Source organism: Genypterus blacodes, unplaced genomic scaffold, assembly GCF_046128005.1.
Source record: "Genypterus blacodes isolate CSIRO-AG114 ecotype Tasmania unplaced genomic scaffold, CSIRO-AGI_Gbla_v1 ptg000030l_1, whole genome shotgun sequence".
NCBI lineage: Eukaryota > Metazoa > Chordata > Actinopteri > Ophidiiformes > Ophidiidae > Genypterus > Genypterus blacodes.
This window is the reverse complement of record NW_027466843.1, coordinates 644,187-664,853: the sequence shown is the minus strand read 5'-3', so window position 1 is coordinate 664,853 and position 20,667 is coordinate 644,187. Positions and strand designations below refer to the sequence as shown.

Below are 20,667 nucleotides of genomic sequence, written 5' to 3'. Positions count from 1 at the left end.
TGTTTATAACTTCCTTATCAAATATTTGGAATCCCCAGATGAATGATTTGATTTTTAGCTGTGAAACTATACTTCTACGTTGTGTCTGGGTTCAGTAAAGTGCTTGTGTGTGAGCAGCACCATCTAGTGTCTTAAAGGCTACATTACAACAAAGAGGAGGCAATCTAAAATAGGGAAGCAATGGCTCCAGTTGAAATTTGATGCCGAGTTTTGATGGATTTTTCATGAATATAACAATACACATTTGTTTTTCATTATTACTTATCATTTATTAGTCTGTATCTATTCGCTGTTGTTCTGATGTATTTCGAAAGTATATTTTTTACTTATATTTTTAACAGCTATTCCTAAACTTAATCAGAGGTTAATGAGACCCACTGAGTCTCATACTGTCAAGAAACACGCAGTGAAGAGTACGCAGTGCAGAGTACGCAGCAAGATTACATTTGAAGGCCTAAGAGTTGTACACATGAAACAGTTTTGAGAGAGATGCACTGTACATAATGATATCCAATTGTATTAAAACAAAGCTACAATAATCAATATTTGTCTCCCAGAACAAGTTGACATTAACATTGTTGGTGGTCACTTCTTAGATATGTTTAAGACAACTGCAGCAGTTTGGCACCACATTTGTAATACTGACTGGAGGTATTTTGCTTTTGTCATTTAAATCACTCATAACAGCAATAGCTACATGGTATAAATATTACTGCTCCTAATCCTATAGAGCTCAAACACATGACTTAAAATATCCTCATTGTGCATGTGTGTGTGTATGTGTGTGTACCTGTGTTGTGTACATACTGGAATTTCATCAGCCTCAGGGTTTTATTACACAACATTTGGGAACGCATATCTTTATCCTCCTTAGCTCCTGAGTTCCAAAAGACGTTGAGTAAGTGAGTGATCACACACACACACACACACACACACACACACACACACACACACACACACACACACAGTAGACACAATAGGGCCTCATGGCATCTAGATATAAAAAAAGGTGAAGATTGTGTTTCTGAAATTTGTGGGAGTTGACCAGTAGAATTAAAAACACTGTATCAACGTATCAGAATATTTTAGTTGAATTTCAAACAAGAATTGTCAAACCATCTGTTCAACAATTGTAACTTTAATTGGGAAATGTGGTTTTGAGAGAACCAAGTAATCATGGTACATTAGATATATTTAGATGTTATTGTTATGTATCAGAATAGACAATAATACCCCAATAATTGCTCAATGCATGCTAGGATAGAGCCGAGCGACCCTCTGACCTACACAGGATATGTGAGTAATGGAACATTCATGGAAGGATGTGATGTCGAAATGCTTCCAAAACAATTCCAAAAAGATAAACACACCATTCTGTTCTGTGTCTAACTCAATCAATCTATCACTTTATTTGTAAAGCACTTTTCATAGGTAACTGAAGCCCAAGTGTCTTCTCTGGCTGATTGTTGAATAGTAACAATAACTACAATTATGATAAAATAGTAATTCAACAAAGGTTTAAGGATTTACCATGGAAACCACTAAACCAACAGATATACCAGCTAAATGAAATTTAAAAGTAAAAAAACAATAACAGCATTGAATCAGGTTTCAGTTTAAGAAAGTGATGCAGTAATAGATTTATTAAAACTAAAAGATAAAATTGAGAAAGTGAAATTAGGGAAATGTAGGGAAAATGACAAGCTTACAAGTAGGTTTAGTAAATGAATTAAGAATAAAAAAAATTAATGATTAAGACATCAATTTCCTAAAGTCATGCGAGGTAATGTTATATATATGCAAAGTGAGACAGTAAAGTTATATGCTTATGTTTAAAAATGCCTCATATAAACCGATTTGTGTCGCTCCTGTAGTTATTACATTTAACCACTATGTGGCAGCATTTAACTCTATAATGGCGACATTATATACTCAAGTGCCATTTTCCAATTATGTTTGAAAAATGGTTATCAGACATTGACAGCAACGATAAAACAAAATATGTGAAATAGGATATAAGAGCAAACATACCCAGCCTTCATGTTTTGTTCCTTAATTCACACTTGCAGCCTCCTGTCAACAATCCTTTTGACTTTGTTTGGGGTATTACGTAACATTGTCTTCCACAGTTCATGTCAATGGACAGTCTGAGATATGGGGGACATATTGAAATAGAAATGAGTCAGCTTGTTGGGGTAAAAACTAGGATCTTTTCTGTAGTAGGCCCTCATGTCTCATCCCCAGGCCTCTGTTTAACGCCTGTATGACCTGGAAATGCAACGTAAAAGCTGGGATTTACACATTTCCATTCTCAATCTGTACGTGTATAACTCTTGACCGGTTTTGTTTTGGACGTGAATCGGCCCTCATCTTCTCCTTGCACACACGTGGCACCGCCCAAAGCAGCGCACAGGAACAAGGGTTCAGTAGATCAGAGGGTGAGATCAGTGAGCCCAGAGGGATGCTGGGTCACAGTGTGTTATCTCTTTTCTCCAGGCAAGGCATAATGCAACATCTTAGACCCCACACACCATTGTTCACACAGTAAGCCATTTGTATCAGGCCTCTATGGCCCGATGGCATTTATACTTCCAGACAATACATGAAAGAGCTACGCTGCAGGAAATTATGGGAAAGAAAATTAAAATTAGTAGCATATTCATTCATGTCAAAATCAGGAATCCTGTTTATACAGAGCTAATGGCTCTCTGCTCCACAGCCTGTGGCTGTAATGAATATTATGCAAGCCATGTTGGTCTCTCTCTCTCTGACACACGCACACACACACACACACACACACACACACACACACACACACACACACACACACACACACACACAGGGCGAGTGAGAGAGAGATTGATTTGAAAAAAACAAAAACACTGCGACACAATAATTGGCATAAGCAGTGATATCGCATGTATGTACTGTATGTACAGTGTGCATGAATGCGCTCGTGTGTACGTGCGTGCGTGCGCGCTCGTGCACGCGTGTGTTTGTGTGGTTGCTCTGGTTGTAAATTGATCCCTCCTACTCTCTCTCTCTCTCTCTCTCTCTCTCTCTCTCTCTCTCTCTCTCTCTCTCTCTCTCTCTCTCTCTCTCTCTCTCTCTCTCTCTCTCTCTCTCTCTCTCTCTCTCTCTCTCTCTCTCTCTCTCTCTCTCTCTCTCTCGCCCAAGAGGAGGAGGAGGAGGAGGAGGAGGGAGTGAGTGAGTCGAAGCAGGAAGGAAAGCAGGCAGCGGAGAGAGGGAGGCAGGCTGTGAATGCTAACAAGTCTTTCGTAGTCGTCGCCGCAGCTCCGTAGGTTAGGCTTCGATCAAACACATATTGCAATGGAGAAGAAGGACGGACACCATTAGGACCTACTATGCGCCAGTGCAGCGTCGGCCCAGCGCGCCCCGATCATCTTCCTCCTCGTCTGCAAGTCTAAGCAGAAACCCGCTCCGGCTCTGTTCCGCTCAGTGAAATGTATCGCGACTGCTCGGGATTCACATTCTGACAATGGAGATTGAAAATATCGTGGCCAACACGGTTCTCCTGAAGGCGAGGGAAGGTAAGCGCCACACACACACACACACACACACACACACACACACAGACACACACCAACACAATTCAACACGACATGAGAGCTTTGCTGTAAACGAGCCCCAGTGTTCGGCTTCGCTTCTCGGATGGACGCTTTCTCTCTTTCTTCATCCCTACGCAGCGCCTTTCCTCCGAACACACACACACACACACACGCACACACACACACACACACACACACACACACACACACACACACGGATAAAAATCAGCTGTTTTTTGTGTAACATCACACACACCTAAGCAACCGGATTAACATGGAGTCCGGCTGAATAAACGTTACATTATTTTTTGGGGGGGATATTTAGCTTTTACCATTTACGATGACATAACACACACACACACAGCTGACCGTGTTCACATTTTAATGTCTTTACATCTACGCAATCAATCTCAGCGACATCATACAGCCGCATCACTTTACCTGTCACTGCAGATTTGTGTGTTTTAATAGCGTGATTTTGATGTGTGTGTGTGTGTGTGTGTGTGTGTAAAAGTGGACGTGATGTTTGACGCAGAAAATATTAATTTCGCTGCATTGCCGCTAGGTTGGTGATTGTGGAGCTTTTATGGTAGAGAGGGAAGAAAGCGGTGTTATAGGTAGAGAAAGGCCCCGAAAAAAGCTCCGGGATCGTGGGGGCGAAGCCGTGTGCACACCGACCCCCCTCCTCCACACACACACACACACACACACACACACACACACACACACACATATATACACAGGCGTCACCAGCCCCGGCGTGTCCGTGTCCGTGCCGGTGATCACCTGGAGGTGGAAGAGGCGAGGGTCCATCTGTTTTCCCGGAGATGACAGAGCAGAGAGGCCACTTTACAGGCAGCGAGTGGGCGCAGGGTGGGCGTGCAGCAGCCAGGGGAGGGAACATGGCTCTTTAGGCTCCACTGCTCCACCGTTTTTTAATTCTCTTCCATCGGGATTCGACAGCAGCTCCATAGTGCAAGTTGATCCATTGTATTTGACAGCACAGTCGGTCACATTACGCGCATGGCCCGTTGTGATCAGAGGCCTCGCTCGCTTGCTTTATGGACTGCGTTTCCATTCAAGTCTAAACGCGGATGGTTGCCGTCTCTGAATCCATTTCCTCACCAGCATCAGGGTTTCGTACCTGCAGTTAAATGGTGCTTGGCATTGTCAGGAGTTTTGTCCCGTGAAGGTGTAAAAGCTATAGTTAGGGCTTTTGGCTGCAACTCAGATGAATTATGCACCAACAGGGGTTCTGGTAACTCATTTCTATGCATTTTATGGATTAAACTAACTAAAAAAACGTAAATGATCAATTAATAGTACGTATGTAAGTTATTAGTTGAAGTTTCAATAGGGATTTATTATTTAGTTCCTTAAGAACAGAATCAATGTCAAATCAAACACAATTTACAGCTTACACAGTATATTATTATACATTCTTCCAGCTGTACCATTTACAGTGTTGATTATTTCATATTTTAAAATGGTAAATGGCTTTGAATGATCACTATTGCACGCACAGGCCACTGAATAGACTGACAAAAACGTGTGTTTCCAGCTGTAAGTGTTTCAGTTTGTCACTGACAGTTCTCACTTGTGCCATTGTCACAAGCTGGGCACCAACCCCCATCTTTACCACACACACACACACACACACACACACACACACACACACACACACACACACACACACACACACACACACACACACACACACACAGAGAGGCAGATAGACTCTTCAGTGGATCAGAGGCCAGTGCTTGGCCTTTCATCCCAGCTTCTCTCCTCAGTCACATTTATGTTAAATGGCTTCAAAGCCCCTGTGTACAACACAGCAGTGAGGCGACCCTTCAAATGATGGAGCCAAATCCAAGCAAGTCAGCAAGTATTTGTTCCGCTGAAATGTCCTCGAGCAAGACAGTTTATCACCGACACCTCTGTAGATCATCACTCTGTGTTCTGACCTAAGTGTGGAGGGAGTAAATGATAAGATATTCAATTGCAAGTAGTACTAATAAGAATGCAACAGTGCTTCAAACCATAGGCGCCTGTTGGTCCGGATGCAGCATCTCAGTCCAGATAAAGCATTCCATTATAAAAACATCCCTGCAAAACCTCTGCGACTGGTAACCTCGTGCCCATAGGTTTGATGGTATACACACACATTAACATGTGAAACTGGGAGGCCTGGTGTAACTGTTTTGACAGGGTGTGTTCTGTCTGCTACAGTTGAACAGTCGTGTTAAGGGAAGTGGTTAGTGTTCTAGAGATGTCACGCCTGCTGCTTCCCTTCAGACCGCTTGTGTATTTCACACATGATATTATTGACATTAAAAGAAACGCCACCACATTACAGTATTAGACAGAGACAATGGGTGTGTTCCCTCCAGTTTGTAAAGGCGAAGCCAAGAATATATTGTGACATAATCTTGTATAATATAGGATCACATGCACAGTACCAATGATAATGTTCGACTGCAACTCTTCTATAACTTAAATATAAAACGTAGTTGAGTTGTATTGAATTGACTTAGCACAGAGCTATTTTACACTGGTGCAGTGTGTTGGCTGATATGCACAGAAAAATAACATTACATAATGCAGTAAAAAGGACATGGGTAAATTTTTAAATGCCATTATTATACACTGACACTCACAATAATTTAGCTGCACCTAAGTTGGCAGAGCACCATATCGTAAGTGAGCAGATGGTCATGTTTGAAAGAATTAAATTTGAAACTAAACATGCTGAACATAACTCAGGAACCATATCTGATGGCAAATTCCCAATTAGGGCGACTTTACAGCCAGCGTGGGTCATTTCATGGTTGAGCTCTGACTCCGCTCTCAGGTGCTCGGCAAACAAGTGAGCCCTGATCTGCTGAAGTGGTCTCAGTCCGCTTCCAAGTGAAGATTACATTTATTGTAAACAGAAAATATACAGTAGTTATACAGCCCTGGTGAGCTGTGGAAGCACTTGGGATGAGGGAGGAATACAGGGACAACTGGAAATACAGGCTTATAACTACATGAAACGAATTTAAAAAGCTTAGACAAGGTTAGAATAAAGTCTATGATGCCCACTAGAAAAGTGTTTTGGGGTTGGAAAAAAACAAATTCCCATATTGTGTCATCTGCACAGATGTTTGTACAGTTGCTGCATCGTCATCAGCTGGTTATAATGTCAAGCAGTGAGATATAAAGCCAAGGGAACATTTTGGGAAATGAAGAGCGTTCAGTTTGGTGTGCAATAAAGCCAAATGAAAACTATGCAGGGTAACAAACGGTCGAACTCCCCTAAGAATCGAGTTTGTTACGTTATATGGATAATTAATTTGACAGTTTTGGCTCTTTACTTCAAGAAATTAACACCACCAAAAGTCATCAACATTGTCATGTGACACAGGAATACCTGCGTCATTTGCCTTGGAATGTCAGGTCCCACATTGAGAAAACAAAGGCACTCGGATAACTTGCACAGCAAACACACCAAGAAAAATAGTTGTTAAATTTGTGTTTATTTTACACAAGAAAAGTAAGTTTGCCCTGTTTTGTTAGACATGAACATTTAACAAGCAAATAAGAGTTATTCCAAACAAGTTATTCCTCTTTCATTCGAATCTGTATGGATCACTGATGCTAAAGGTTGTTTACACACACACACACACACACACACACACACACACACACACACACACACACACACACACACACACACACACACACACTGACACACAGTGAGCATTTCTGCTTTATTTTTGTTACTGAGTCAAACCTCCCATGTGTGATCAGATGGGCAAGATAAGCAATACAGTCTAGACATTGTTAATGTTGTAAATAACTATCATAGCAGGAAAAGACAGATTTTCAATGGAATATCTATGTAGATATACAGAAGTCTGTTTTCAGCACCCATCCCTCCTGTCTTCCAGTGGCACATTGGGTTGGCTTACATACCATGTTCAAAGGTGTATTCATCATTAGAAAACCTTGTGCAATTATGTTGGCACAGCTGAAAACCGTTGCGTTGTTTAAGCAGTTTGTGGGTTCGATTGTGGTCTCAAAATTGCTCAAATAGAGCTTTCTGTTGTTTTTTTGAGATATGAAGGCTATTCCATGTTATGGTATCTTCCAAAGGTGTGGACTGTTCTGTCACAGAACACCGCAAAATGGTTCTGACCAGGATGGAAAGAGAAGTTGGAGGCCCTGGTGCATAGACGCCTCTCCTGGCAGCCTTATTAATTAAATACCACCCACAAAACACCAGTCTCATATTCAACAGTGATGAGGTTGGTGAGGGAACTGGCCCTCAAGAAAGCGGTTTCAAAGAACAAGCCATATCCAAGAGTGGCCAATAAGAGGAAAAGATTCAAATTGGCAACAGAACGCCAACATTGTATGAAAGAGGATTGGAAAAAGTGTCAAATCCAAGTTTGAGGTGTTTTGGATTCGCAGAGAGGAGCATCGTGGTCTGTGGGTGAAGGGAATCTTAAACAAGGAATGCTATCACTTTGTTTTGCAACGCTATGCCAGACCCTGTGGATGATGCTTGTTTGGAGCCAGGTTCATCCTACAGCAGGACAGTGACAAAAAGTACTGATCCAAATTATACAAGACCCCCTTAGGGACGAAGCAGTCAGCAGGCGATCTGTCCCCGATGGGTCGACGGATCTCAACCCTATCAAGCTGTTGTGGGAGCATCTTGACCGTATGGTACGAACAAAGTACCTATCGACCAATCCAACCTGTGGGAGGAGCTTCAGAAAGCAAGGGGGGCGGGGTATCTGCAGATCACCTCAACAAATTGACAGCTAGAATGTCAAACATCTGCAAGGCTAGTGCAAGTGCTGCAAATGGAGGATTCTGTGACGAAAGCAAAGTTTGAATCCTACAATTGTTATTTCAAGCAGAAATCAACCTTGTCAATGTCTTGACCATAGTTTCTATTCATTTAGCAACTTCAATTCCATGAATTTCCATGGAAGACGTGATGTTTTCTGAGTGATTCCATTCTTTTGAACAGAATCATATTTTGATATTCTAATTTAAAGTGTAACAGGACATGAAGGACATTGCACCGGTATTACTCATCATTCTTGAATCCGATTTGACAAGATTTCTCCGCTGTGTTCTTTGATCGTTTCTATTGACATAAAAAAGGAACCGTGCTTAGAATCTTCTGGCAAACTTATAGAAGTCATTTCCATTTCTGCCTTAATGTTTGAGAACCTCCACGTATTGTTGCCATCTACTCTGCCTCGTTCACCTCCCACCTTTCAAGCTGTACGCCAGCAAGTCCCCTTGGGCTGCTTTGAGCGCTTGCTTATGACGTTAGCCAGCGTAGGTTTATTAGCTTTGTGGTCATAGCATGGCTAGCACTTGTTGTCATCGCTCTGGGGTGTTTCCTCCAGCTGAGTCTCATAAAACACATTTCTTGGTGACTGTCCCTTTATGTGGCGCACATTTTACAGTCATTACTCCCACAAATGGCTCATGTGGCGAACAAGATGCAGCGTGTTACGTACGCAGCTCAGTGGTGTCGGCAGCAGCCTTTAGTGGGCTAGCTACTGGGATGTTAATTAGCAATATTTCTTGGCAAGCTGACTAAGCATGAAGAGGCGCTGGTGAAGCTCTGTGTGAACATCATAAGGACACGGGGGCCAGCTGGACAATTAAAAGGGCGTTTCTGTGAGAAACCAGCTGTCACACCATTACGATATCCTGTGGTTGAAATAAAGCTCTCTTTTCCCCAAAAGTTAAGAAAATTGTTTTTAGAGGTTAGGCAAAGTCAAAACTTTTATCACCCAATTTATGTTTCGTAGCAAGTGTATTAAATGTCAGAGGGAGCTCATGATTTTATTGGTTTCCGCTGGTATTTCAGCCTTCTGGCTCTCGTATGTGACCGCTGCGTTTTCTCAAAGGTATTCCTCAAGGTGTAAAGTGTGCGGTGTGTTCTGCAGTCAAGGGCTACACGCTGGAAATGAGGAGATGTTTCTGTTCTTTCAGCGCGACCGTGAAATAAACCACGGGGCTCCTCATCTGCGAGACAGCTGTAGATAACGTATAGAGGATCAACCTTTCAGTTTGTTCTTGTTCTGAGTGCCTTGCTCAAGTTTAGTCTCGCGTCATTCCCTCCCCCCCATTTCTCCCTTAAGACTCTGTGAAAACACGGGTCAGTTTTCAAGCCTGTCTCGATTTGATTTGAACGGAAGATCGTGAAGGCGGCGATGGTTCTGAGGGCCGAGCGTAGGTCTTGCAAAACAACGCAGTTGGCCTCTGGAATGAAGGAGCGTGCATGTTCACGTGCAGCCGTGTGTGCCTGTGAAAGACCCAGCATCCTCCCTCATGCCAGACCCACCGTCCCATCGCCTGCTCCTTTTGTTGTCCTGTTCTGGAATTTACTCCCGTGTTGTAACGTCGTTCCCCATTTTGCACATGACACAAGTTTCCTCTCAGTGCCGTGCAGAGAGACACAGAGTAAGAGGGAGAGATAGAGAGAGAGCGCCCGCCATGAAGAATTCATGGATGGCTCAACAAGAGAAGGAAATTGTTTATATGGGGGAGGGGGAACAAGGAGCCAAAGGAAGTTGGAGAGGAGGAGAAGGGAAGGAGGTGAGGATTAGAGGAGTGCTGCCTGATGTTTCTCTCTCTCTCTCTCTCTCTCCTCTCTCTCTCTCTCAGCTGATGTGTGTATTCCAGTGTGAGTGCATACACGGATTACCTTAAGCAAACACCGGAGCGTTGCTTTGAATAGGCAACACAGATACAAGGGGCTAATGTTTTCTTTATCAGAGGCTACTCCAGCCAATCACACTATACTGAGAGAAGGGCTGTGAAAGCAACAGCCTGTTCATTTATCAGAGCACGGCGCTATTGTGCTGGTGTGTGCGCGCTCGTGTTACAATGGCTCTAAACTATCTGTGACCCTCTCTCATTTCCTACCATTTAAGTTCTACTTCTCCTTGATCTGCATGAGCCAGCTGCTGGGCTGTGATCGGATCCCACGAGGCGCGGGCCGGTACCCAACTTTGAGGGAACGAGTGCCAAACGTGTAGCCAAAAATACCTTGGCAATCTGTGTTATCTGTGTTTTGAAAGATATCTGAATGACTGAAATGTGGACATAACTTTAGCCAAGGAACAAGTTAATTGGCCTTGTTGTTTTTTGGTGTGGCTCTGGATCTACTTGTGGCTCAAGGAAGCCTTAAAGAATCTCTTTAAAATTGACGTTTTGTCATGAATCACGCCACTTCATTGAGTGAATCATGTTAAGCACGTGTGTGAGGATGGCATGTTGCTCATTGTATTCTGTAACTAAAATAACACAGCTTTGAAAGCACTCACACACACACTGGCAGCTCCCTAGTGTTAACTTATTTTCCTTGGACGCTCCAACATCTTTATTATTACGGTCGGAGGAATATTGTACGGGCACCATGACCCGATTTCTGACCTCAATAGGTGATTATGTTGCAGATTGTGCAATCGAAGGGTTCTCTCAGGTTGTACTCATGGAGATAGAACAGCAGCCGTAGTCTTACGTGCATGTGTGAACATTTAAATAGTGGTGTCTTTCTGCCATCGTCTGTCGTCCTCTGTCACCATCACCAACAGGCTGGATTTGTGTGGCCTTGTGGCTATTGGCCACGTGTGTTGGCGTGTGGCATGTGTTCATCAGCACAGACGAGGGGCTTCTGCCATATGTCGATGCAAAATAAGGACAACTTGTGAAAACGTCAGTGCTGTACTGCTCCGTGTTTATGCTCAAATATGAAAAAGCGGAGAATCACTGTAACAGAAAGTACTTGTGTTGCCATTTCCCTTCCAGCAATTTCATCTGATATTTCTTTCATAGTACTTAAAGTGAATGTTTGCTGATCAGCATTATCATATATACAATATGAAACTAGTAATAAACTCTAACTAGCCCATATGTAGAAGTGTTGCAATAAGGTTGTGTCTTCCTTTGTTGTGTTAGGTTTGTTTTATTTTTCCTCACTCCAGTTTTTGGAAATGAATTTGCTTGTATAGTGTATTTGAACTTGGATTGAGCCCAACGTTCTAGAAGCAGAAACCCTCATATAATGATGTAAGGGCGCGTCCACAGTGATGATACTGTGTGCGGCTCCTTCTCCACTTCGGGATGAAAGGGAAGGAAGGGAGGAAAGGAAGGGAGGACAGGAAGAGGAGCGAATTTGGGATAGTGTCCGGACTGTATTTGGTCCCAGAAAGAACACCAGAGGGAGAGTCCATGCAGCATGAGCCTTGCAAGGCGTCTTTTTGCCCATGAAGACCCATGAAAAGTGTGTCCATTACTGCACTCATAGCTTACCTGCAGCTCTATGCAGACATTAACACACGAGACACAAAAGCCAGATGAAAATACTCTCTTTGTCATGTTATCCGCTTACCTGCTAGTTTTTAAAAAGTACCTTTTTGAGGCTTTTTACTTTTGTTGGATTGTTATAGAAAGCAAGAGGAAAAAGTGAGGGGGTGACATATGGGAAAGGTCAGCAGCTGGAGTCAAACTCTGGGTCTTTTGGTGACGTGGTGCGGTAACCAGAAAGCCCCACAGCTATCTAGGAATTTTAGAGGAGAGGAATGCGCACGGTCGTGTTCTTGCAGCGTTTCTCATGGTTTCACATCCTTCTCCCTCGGCAGTTCCAAGTTATGAATCTCATCCTTTGCCACACATGCGCAGCTCTGCTCTGGGATCAGGCGCGATGATCTCAGCGTTGGCTTTGGCTCTGTTATGAATGAGTGAAACTGCTCTGAAGTCAGTGTTTATGGAGGGCCCCATTCTCTCAGAGCAGGGAACCAAAGTTAAATAAATACTCGCTCCATCCTGTCAGCATTAAGGGCCTGCACATATGGCTTTGACGTCAGAGTGACATTAAACAGGGTGGGGTGGCCCAGCTAGATCTGACAGGCGCGCGCGCACACACACACACACACACACACACACACACACACACACACACACACACACACACACACACACACACACACACACACACACACACACACACACGGTGCTCTTCCAAAGTTTGCTTAAAATCTGTGTCTCTCTTGTCAGTGTCTCCATCTGTTTTGTTGTCGTTTGTCGTGACATTTCTCACCCTTCTGTTTTAGTACTCAGTCTTCCCTCTCTAGTATTGCCTCTACATGTGCGGACAGTTTAATGACCTTCTCCTGATATCAGTCAGACAAGATAGAAGTTAATCCATGACATTTTTTTGTGTTGGCCCAAGTTAGCCAAATGTATTCTGCTGCAATAACCAGACTACAGGCGTACAACTGGCTCCTGTTAGCCAACCACTTCAAGATCTGCTTCAGTTTATTTCCTGTGTCCTGATTGCGCCCTGCACCCCTAAACAGGTCTGTCGACATGCCTGTTCAAGCATCTACAATGTCAGACCATCTTGAACTTCATGTCAACACAACATCTACTCGTATCACTTCTTGTTCAAGGTTTAACACAGTAACACGTGCGTCTACTCAGTCCTCAAGGACTCGAGGGAGGTTTTTTTCCATCTAAATCAAAATATATCAGTACTACATTGAGGTTAAGATATCTTACAGAGAGTAAATGTTTTAGTGAGTAAGCTGTTTTGCAGGTGTAAGCATGTCATTGCCAGGCCAGCAGGTGTGTAGCGAACTTGAGGGCAGAGGATTTCCCTCTCTGCCGTCCTCAAATTCTCGCATACATGCTTCGTGGGTGTTTACGCCGCAGAGTAACCAGGTTCACATATCACAGCAGACGGCTCCCTTTAACAAAACCTTCACCAACCGGAGGCCTGATGATGTGTAGCTGTTGCAAATCGCAGTGTGTTAGTGTGTGTAGGCCGGCAAATTGCTGTGCACGATCACGTCAACATGTAACGGATAAGAGACCAATCAAAGCAAAGCCAGGACCTGTCAGGATTTGTGTAATTGGCCCTGTATCACTTTATGGTGGAGAGGCTTTGCAGTCTGTTTTCCTTTTTTAACACTTAGACATCAAATCTCTTATGTTCATCACCAGTAATGGTCAGTGCAGTTTTTAATAACTTAATCTATACCGATCCTGCCAAAATGAAATGCATGTGTTTAATTACAGTCCTCATTAATAACATTTGATTTGTCTATTTTAATGCCTGCCAGTAGCCCGATACGTCACTATTTGACATTTGTTGTGTCTTCACTGTACGTCAACTCCATTACACATATTTTGCTAATATCTTGGTCACATCTTCTTTCTGCTAAAGTGCTCAAACAAACTGAAACACACAAAAAAAACACAATTTTGGATTATTTAGAGGAAGATGTAACTACAGAAAATCTGTGGAACAATGAAAATGAATGAAAATGCAAGGGTTAATAACACATAGGTCACCTTGTAAACTGATAAGGTGGCTGCTTCATTGTACCTTGATTACCGTCAGGCTTTTTTTTAGCTGCCCTAAAACTCGCACTGTTGCTTCCAACGCTTCCGTCTACTCACCATAACAGTGCACGTTTCTCACAACAACCCAATCTTAGCCAAAGGCTGTTAGAAATCATTTTCCATGCATCCATTGCTTTCTGTGGCCCGACGCCAGATTATATCAGCAAATGTTTAACTACCCGGTGTCCTCAGAGGCCTTGCAGGTCAGCCGGTTTATGTCTTTTGGCTCGTCCACATAACAAAAGGATCAAGATTTTGCTTATTATGCTATGACTTTCTTACTTTTAACACCAGCGCTCTATACCCTGTTTTTGTATTATATTTATAATTAATAATACACAGTAAATACACTCAGAATATTTCTCTATATATCTCTATATATTTTTCTATTGTATAGTCTTCTTTTTTTAGATCTCTTATCTAATTTACTAATACTGTAATCTTGAGTCACTGACACCTCTAATGTTGGCTGATGTCCTTAAAGAGATAACACCCCTTCATTGGAAATTGATGAGAGCTAATGTTTTAATAATTGATTATTTATGGATGATGTTTCAGAGGATCATTGAAAAGCAAACTTTGAGGAAGCCGAAATCGATGGAAGTGAAAACATTTCAAACCCTTATCATTTGTTGTGTTTATGGTTTATCAAGGTGCTGCTTGTGTATCATGCAAAAGTCCGTTAGCTGAAAAGGTCAAACCTTTTGATTCCTGGGTTACAAGAACACACACTGTGTAGTATGCAGGCACACACACATAAACACACAGACTTTCACACACAGACAATGTATGCTTTCTCTTTGTCTTTCTAAATGGTTGGTGTGTGTGTGTTACGCTTCACTCCACTAGCTTCAGCTTGAAATTTGCCTGCTTGAAGGAACAAATACCTCAAAGGCTCCCTGTTGTAAATATATCTACACACACATACACACATTTGAGTGGAATATGCAAAGTGACCCCATCCTCTCAATAGAGCTGTTGTTGGGGGGTCATTCACCCCTCTCATCAGGGTCATCTGCTCTGCTGTGTGTGTGTGTGTGTGTGTGTGTGTGAGTGTGTGTGTGTGTGTGTGTGTGTGTGTGTGTGTGACGAGATAACCCATGAATGTTAAAGTTATGTTTGTCCAAGATGGAGCTTGAGGGAGAGGGCTCACTGCTGTGTGTCTGTGTGTGTCTGTGTCTGTGTGTGCATGACGAGATGTGTGTGTGCGCCATGATCTTTGAGGCTGTCAACATTCCTAACCACATGCTCTGTCATGATGCATAGAGGCGACTGGTGAGATGAACCAGCTGTCCCTGCCTCTGGTCATGGCAAGGTCGACATGCTCGCTCAGTCGCAAACACATTCACTCACACACACACACACACACTTGGCTAGATTTCGTACTTGTGTTGAAAATGCCACCGGATGGACATGATTCTGATTGTGATGTTGAAACAATGACTTGAGGAAAGAACTCAATCTCTCTCTCTCTCTCTCTCTCTCTCTCTCTCTCTCTCTCTCAGGTGGAGGAGGGAAGAGGAATGGTCGCAGTAAGAAATGGAAGGAGATGCTCAAACTTCCCCACATCAGCCTGTGTGAGGAGCTACGTCGCACTATCGGTAGGAGACGGGCCAGAGACGCTGAGTGTGTTTGAGTGTGAGGCAGAGAGCAAACGTGACATGCGGGGTCGTTGGGGTGGGTCTAACTGCTGGAGGAAGTTCGGAATGGACTTCCTTCCTGTTTCTACTCGTCTCCACCCTCAGTTTCAGGGAGCGGAAAGGAAATGGTGTGTGTATAAGTGTGTGTGACTGATTCGGAGAATCCATTGGCATACCATTTCTCTGACTTGTGTATATGTGTGCGTCCTGAAAGTCTCCCTTTACATTGGATGTGTTCACTTCTCCTTCCTGCCAGTCATGTATCCTGTGCACACATCCAGGTTTGGTTGCGTCGCAGGGGATGGTTTCTCCCTGTGTGGCCCAGACAAGTGCTCTACTGCTGGGCTGCATTATCTCCTCATCCCCCCGCCAGCTACAGTTCTCTGAATGCCACAGACCTATGAGGCCCTTGCATCAGCACTCTGTGTGTGTGTGTGTGTGTGTGTGTGCGTGTGTGTGTGAGTGTGTGTAGGTGCTTGTGTGTGTGTGTAATAGTGCGTCACAGCTATCTTTGCCAGAGATTGCAGTGCTACCCTCCCCCACATGCTCTCCTTCAACCTCCCTCCCTCCCTCTTTCTATCTCAATGCCTCCCCTCTATCTCCCTCCCTCTATCTGTGTTTCTCTCTCCCTCCCTCTTTCCTCCTCTTCGGTGCAACATAAGTGTGGCAGAACAAGAGTTTTGGAGAGGGAGAGAGAGTGAAAAACAGAAAAAGGAGAACGAGGGAAGCTTTTACAAAGATTCCAGAGGACACAAGAGGGATTGGGATCAGTTATTCAGCCTCGATTATAATCTCTGCTGTCATATCACAAATTAATTATCATGAATCCTAACGCATATGTCAGGGCCTTGTCTTGCATTTCGCCATTTCAAGTTTAACTTTGCAGAAGAATAGAAAAAAGCATACTGCAGTACGTGCATGCATGTGTGTTTGTGCATGCAGCAGCTGTTGGCAGTTACCTACGTCACTGTTACACACACAGTATTGCGTAATTTCCCTATCGCACTGCGCAGTGGATCAAAATAATCCCCTTTGCGTTCTTAAACATTCAGATGTGTAGGCATGTGCGTGGGCACACACACACACACACTTGCACACCACAGGCACAGATAGGCAGGATAGAAGGGTACAGTATAATGACTGAGAGCAAAGTCTTTGTTATGTCTTGATAATGTCAGGCATTTGACCTTAGCCTTGACAAGTCGTCCAGTACTTCAAGGAAGCCAGATTACATTATGCAGGCTACAGCCACTTTGTCTCTCTCTCTCTCTCTCTATCTCTCTCCCTCTTTTTCCTCTGGTATCCTTCTCCTACATACGTGCAACGATTACATTTACAATTCAACACAGCATATGTGTTAGTATGTTCAATGCTCTCCTGAACCCAGATGCATTCTGGTTATCCGAATGCTCTCTGCCTTCTCATTGGCTCTCAGTAGTTGCCTCATTACTCTGTTTAAGCCCGCGGTTCCTCCTTGCTACAGAGATGATCATCCTTCATTCATGCAGTAACCAATAACTTCGATGTTCCAGAGACAGGCCTCTCTTTGTGGCAAATCACAACAGCCATTGAAACACACATAGCTTCATGAATGAATGAGAGCATTTACACTTGTGGGCAGATTTCTATCACATGAACGCGTCCCCCACTATATGCTGTGCAATTACCCCTGGTTAGTTGTGACAGAGATCTGATCGCCTCCTGTCCTCCTCCTCCAGCGCTGTGATGGTGGAAGCCCCCTGCAGCCTCAAGAGTCCTTGGGGTTAACTGCAGTTAAAACTTTGGCCCACAACTTTCCTTATTTTCCTTATTATACTTATACTATATACTCCTTATTTTCCTCTGACCCCCTTACCCCCCCCCCATCTGTCTCTCTTGTAGAATTTAGAACACGCGCACACACACACACACCCTCACACAGATTGAATTGTCACACCTTTAGCTGTTGATCTTCTAAATGATGTACAAAACCTAAACTTAATTGAGGGCAAATTTGTGGACAATTTGCTGTTTGTTCGTTGAAAGTGAGTCAAATATGCCTGTGAGAGAGTGTGTGTGTGTGTGTGTGTGTGTGTGTGCGGTGGGGGGGAGAAGGAATAAAAAAGGACTCCTTGCCAGCCCCGCTCATGCTTTGTTTCTGGGACACCAGGCAGCTACTCAAGTGTGCAGCGTGAAGGGCGTTACATGTTAACATGGGTGCTGAACCAAAAAGTGGGCCTTTTGGCCTGGTATGTGCGCAGACCACCACCACATACATACACTAATAGATATTGATGTTTTTAATCAATTGTCAATTCACAGCAGCAATGTCCCAGATGGAGCTCTCTTGTTACAAAGAATCCTGATGCTGTGGTTGAGTGGTACAGGAAACTGGAAAATACCAAACATACAACTTGGAAACAACAATTGAACACCTGCCAAAGCCTATTTACAAAGTCTGAATTCTTGATGCTCTATATGTTTACTGGTTGTGAAGTGCGATGTGACTTTTTCAACTTTTGGGCCGGGGGACAATGTCATCCATGCTGATGAATTGTAAACAGGGAAAAAACAATTTGGCATTTCTGTCCTTGTTCTTGCAGAAGAGAGGAAACAATTCTCAGTTTTTCTTTACAGAAAAGAACAAAAGCAGTGTTACAAGCCCCTGCACCTCCATGTTTATTCCTCCATGTTTTAGTTGATCTTCTGAGGAGCACCCGAACGCATCATTTATTAACTGACTTTTTTGCTGATCTATCCAGAGAAATATTAAACGAATATTAACTCGGGGAAGGTGACAGCACTTGTCGCTCTGTTACCTTCTACACGTGCAGTTGGGTCTGACCCTTATTTGACACTTCATTTAAATGAGGTGGACGGTTGCTGTGCTTGTAAACACCCTTCAAAATTTGGTATCCATGACGGAAAATATCCCCATATTATATTTAAATCATATTGGTCTACAGGTCCTGTATCCTATATATAACAACTTTGAATGCATTATTGCAGTTCAGTCCTCAGCTCAAAAGTCTTTGTGTATCTAAAGCAGTAACCTGTTCAATAACTGGCCAGATCTGCTTGTTTTTGCAGTAAAATTGGTGACAGACCGGTTTTGACCAGGCCAGATGAAACAAACCAAAGAAGTAAACACTCCACAGTTGAAGTAAACTGCTCCCAACATGTTCATTTCAGGCATGCTAAAATAGCTTTCACCATCTATGAAGGAGAGGGAGTTTCCTCTGCCCAGCTGAATACAGCTGATAGGAGAACAGCGCCAATATATGGCGATCAAAGATAAAACAGCATCTGAAGCCAAGCAGAGGGCAGAACTATTCAAGATCCCTCAAAGAGGAACGCTGTCACAGGGTGAAAAGGAAGCAATAGAATGTCAATGCTTTTGGATAACGTAGGTTTTGAAGCTGTATTGATGGTGAGTTTGATTGTGGTGCATTCCCCCCTCTTTCCTTCATCAGGGTGTGTATGTGTGTGGCTGGGCCTGTCTGTGTGTCGGGCATTACCGTTGACCAATGATGGAAAACGTCCTGGGTCCTCTTCCAACATCTTTTAATCAGATTCAATCTTTTATTACAGTCTTTGTTTCATTTAAAACATTTTTAAAGTAATTCCAAATCCTTACTAATGTTGCAAATGCATGTTGAAATAGCTTTTAAATGTTGGAAACTTAAATGTCAGGTGGATGACTCAAAGTCCAGGGAGTTTGCACCATCTCATCAGCCAACCGTTTCACAGATCTTGTAACATTTCTGCAGCCATTTTGCATTGTATAAAATTGATTAAAGATCTGGGTCCATGCTGCAGTTCCTGAACCACTTGAGAGCATCTAAAACATGGATCAGGAATTATTGTTTTGGTACCAAATTTGATCATAGTTCCTTGTGTGAACTGAAGGAAAGATTTCTAGAATAGCAAAAGACCATTTAACTATTTCATACTGTAAGTTCTATCTGCCAAACTGAACTTTTGATTCCTTTAATGTTGAATGCTTCTTCCCCCCCCCCCCCCCCCCCCCCACCAGAGAGGGACTACACCAGTCTATGTGAGAAGCAGCCCATTGGTCGGCTGTTATTCCGTCAGTACTGTGACACCAGGCCAGAGCTGAAGCGCTGCATCGAGTTTATGGACGCTGTGGTAAGATCTGGAAAGAGCCCTTTATCACTTGGAGGATGACTCTGCTTAGACTCCCTCCTTTTCTTACACCTTCCTCTCTTTCACATTAAACACGCTCACACATCTCTCGTTTCTCCGCCTCACTTCCTCTCATTTGCTCAACCTCGCTCTCTCTCTCTCTGGCTGTTTCTCTCTGTCGGCACGCTCCCATGGAACAGGTCTGGGTCTAGGCCTGCAGAGCGAGGAAAGGAAAAGAGAGAGAGAGAGAGAGAGAGAGAGAGAGACAGAAAGAGGGGGGAGGAGTGGGAGGTTTGGTCCTGTGCCCCCGTCTTGGCAGTAGCACACAGGTTGTTGGGGGTGGGGTTGGGTGTAGGGGGATATTAGCGCCTGTCAGAGAGCTGACTCCTCCTCTTCCTCCATGCCCTCCTCCATGAGGTCAAGCGCACGTCAGAGGCAGGTCCCCTGGGTGAGCAGGCAAACACAGGCCCAGGCTTGTGTCTAGGCCCCTGGAGGTATGCGAGAAAGGAAAACAGGCGGGAGATCATGCGTATTTAATAAGAGCCTACATTAGTCTCTTTCAAGGTAGACAGGCAGGCAGGCGTACGTATGCGCACTGGGAGACGCGCTCACACTTACAGACAGTCTTTCTTTCACAATATGCAGAAATGCGAATGAAACCAACGAACGGTAACATGCTCTAGACTGATAGTTCCGTGTAGGTATGAAGTCACGTGTTGGCTTTGATGCGTGTCACGGCTCAGTTCTTCTTCTCCATCTGGCTTGTTTTCAAACAAAACCCCAAACGAGTTCTAACTCCAGACCACCTCCCTGCCCACAGCCACATACACAATCTGTGATGGGGTGAAAAATGAGGAATTGTCTCAACAGGTGACAGATGTAACAGCAAGAGTGTTAAAGCTTGA

General features: G+C 43.6%; 1 protein-coding gene across 3 annotated transcripts in view; it reads left to right on the top strand.

Annotated features, from left to right (window-relative positions):
* The first annotated feature begins 3,189 nt into the window (after positions 1 to 3,189).
* Positions 3,190 to 20,667, top strand: part of grk4 (G protein-coupled receptor kinase 4) — a 36,996-nt gene continuing 19,518 nt past the window's right edge. For 2 of the 3 annotated variants that reach the window (XM_076145306.1, XM_076145308.1), the window contains exons 1-3: positions 3,190 to 3,551; positions 15,503 to 15,598; positions 19,653 to 19,765. In XM_076145306.1, coding sequence (XP_076001421.1) covers positions 3,500 to 3,551; positions 15,503 to 15,598; positions 19,653 to 19,765 — 261 coding nt within the window. In that variant the 5' untranslated portion in view covers positions 3,190 to 3,499. Of the gene's footprint in view, positions 3,552 to 15,502; positions 15,599 to 18,933; positions 19,047 to 19,652; positions 19,766 to 20,667 lie in introns of those variants that run through there. The other variant, XM_076145309.1, reaches the window with a different exon arrangement.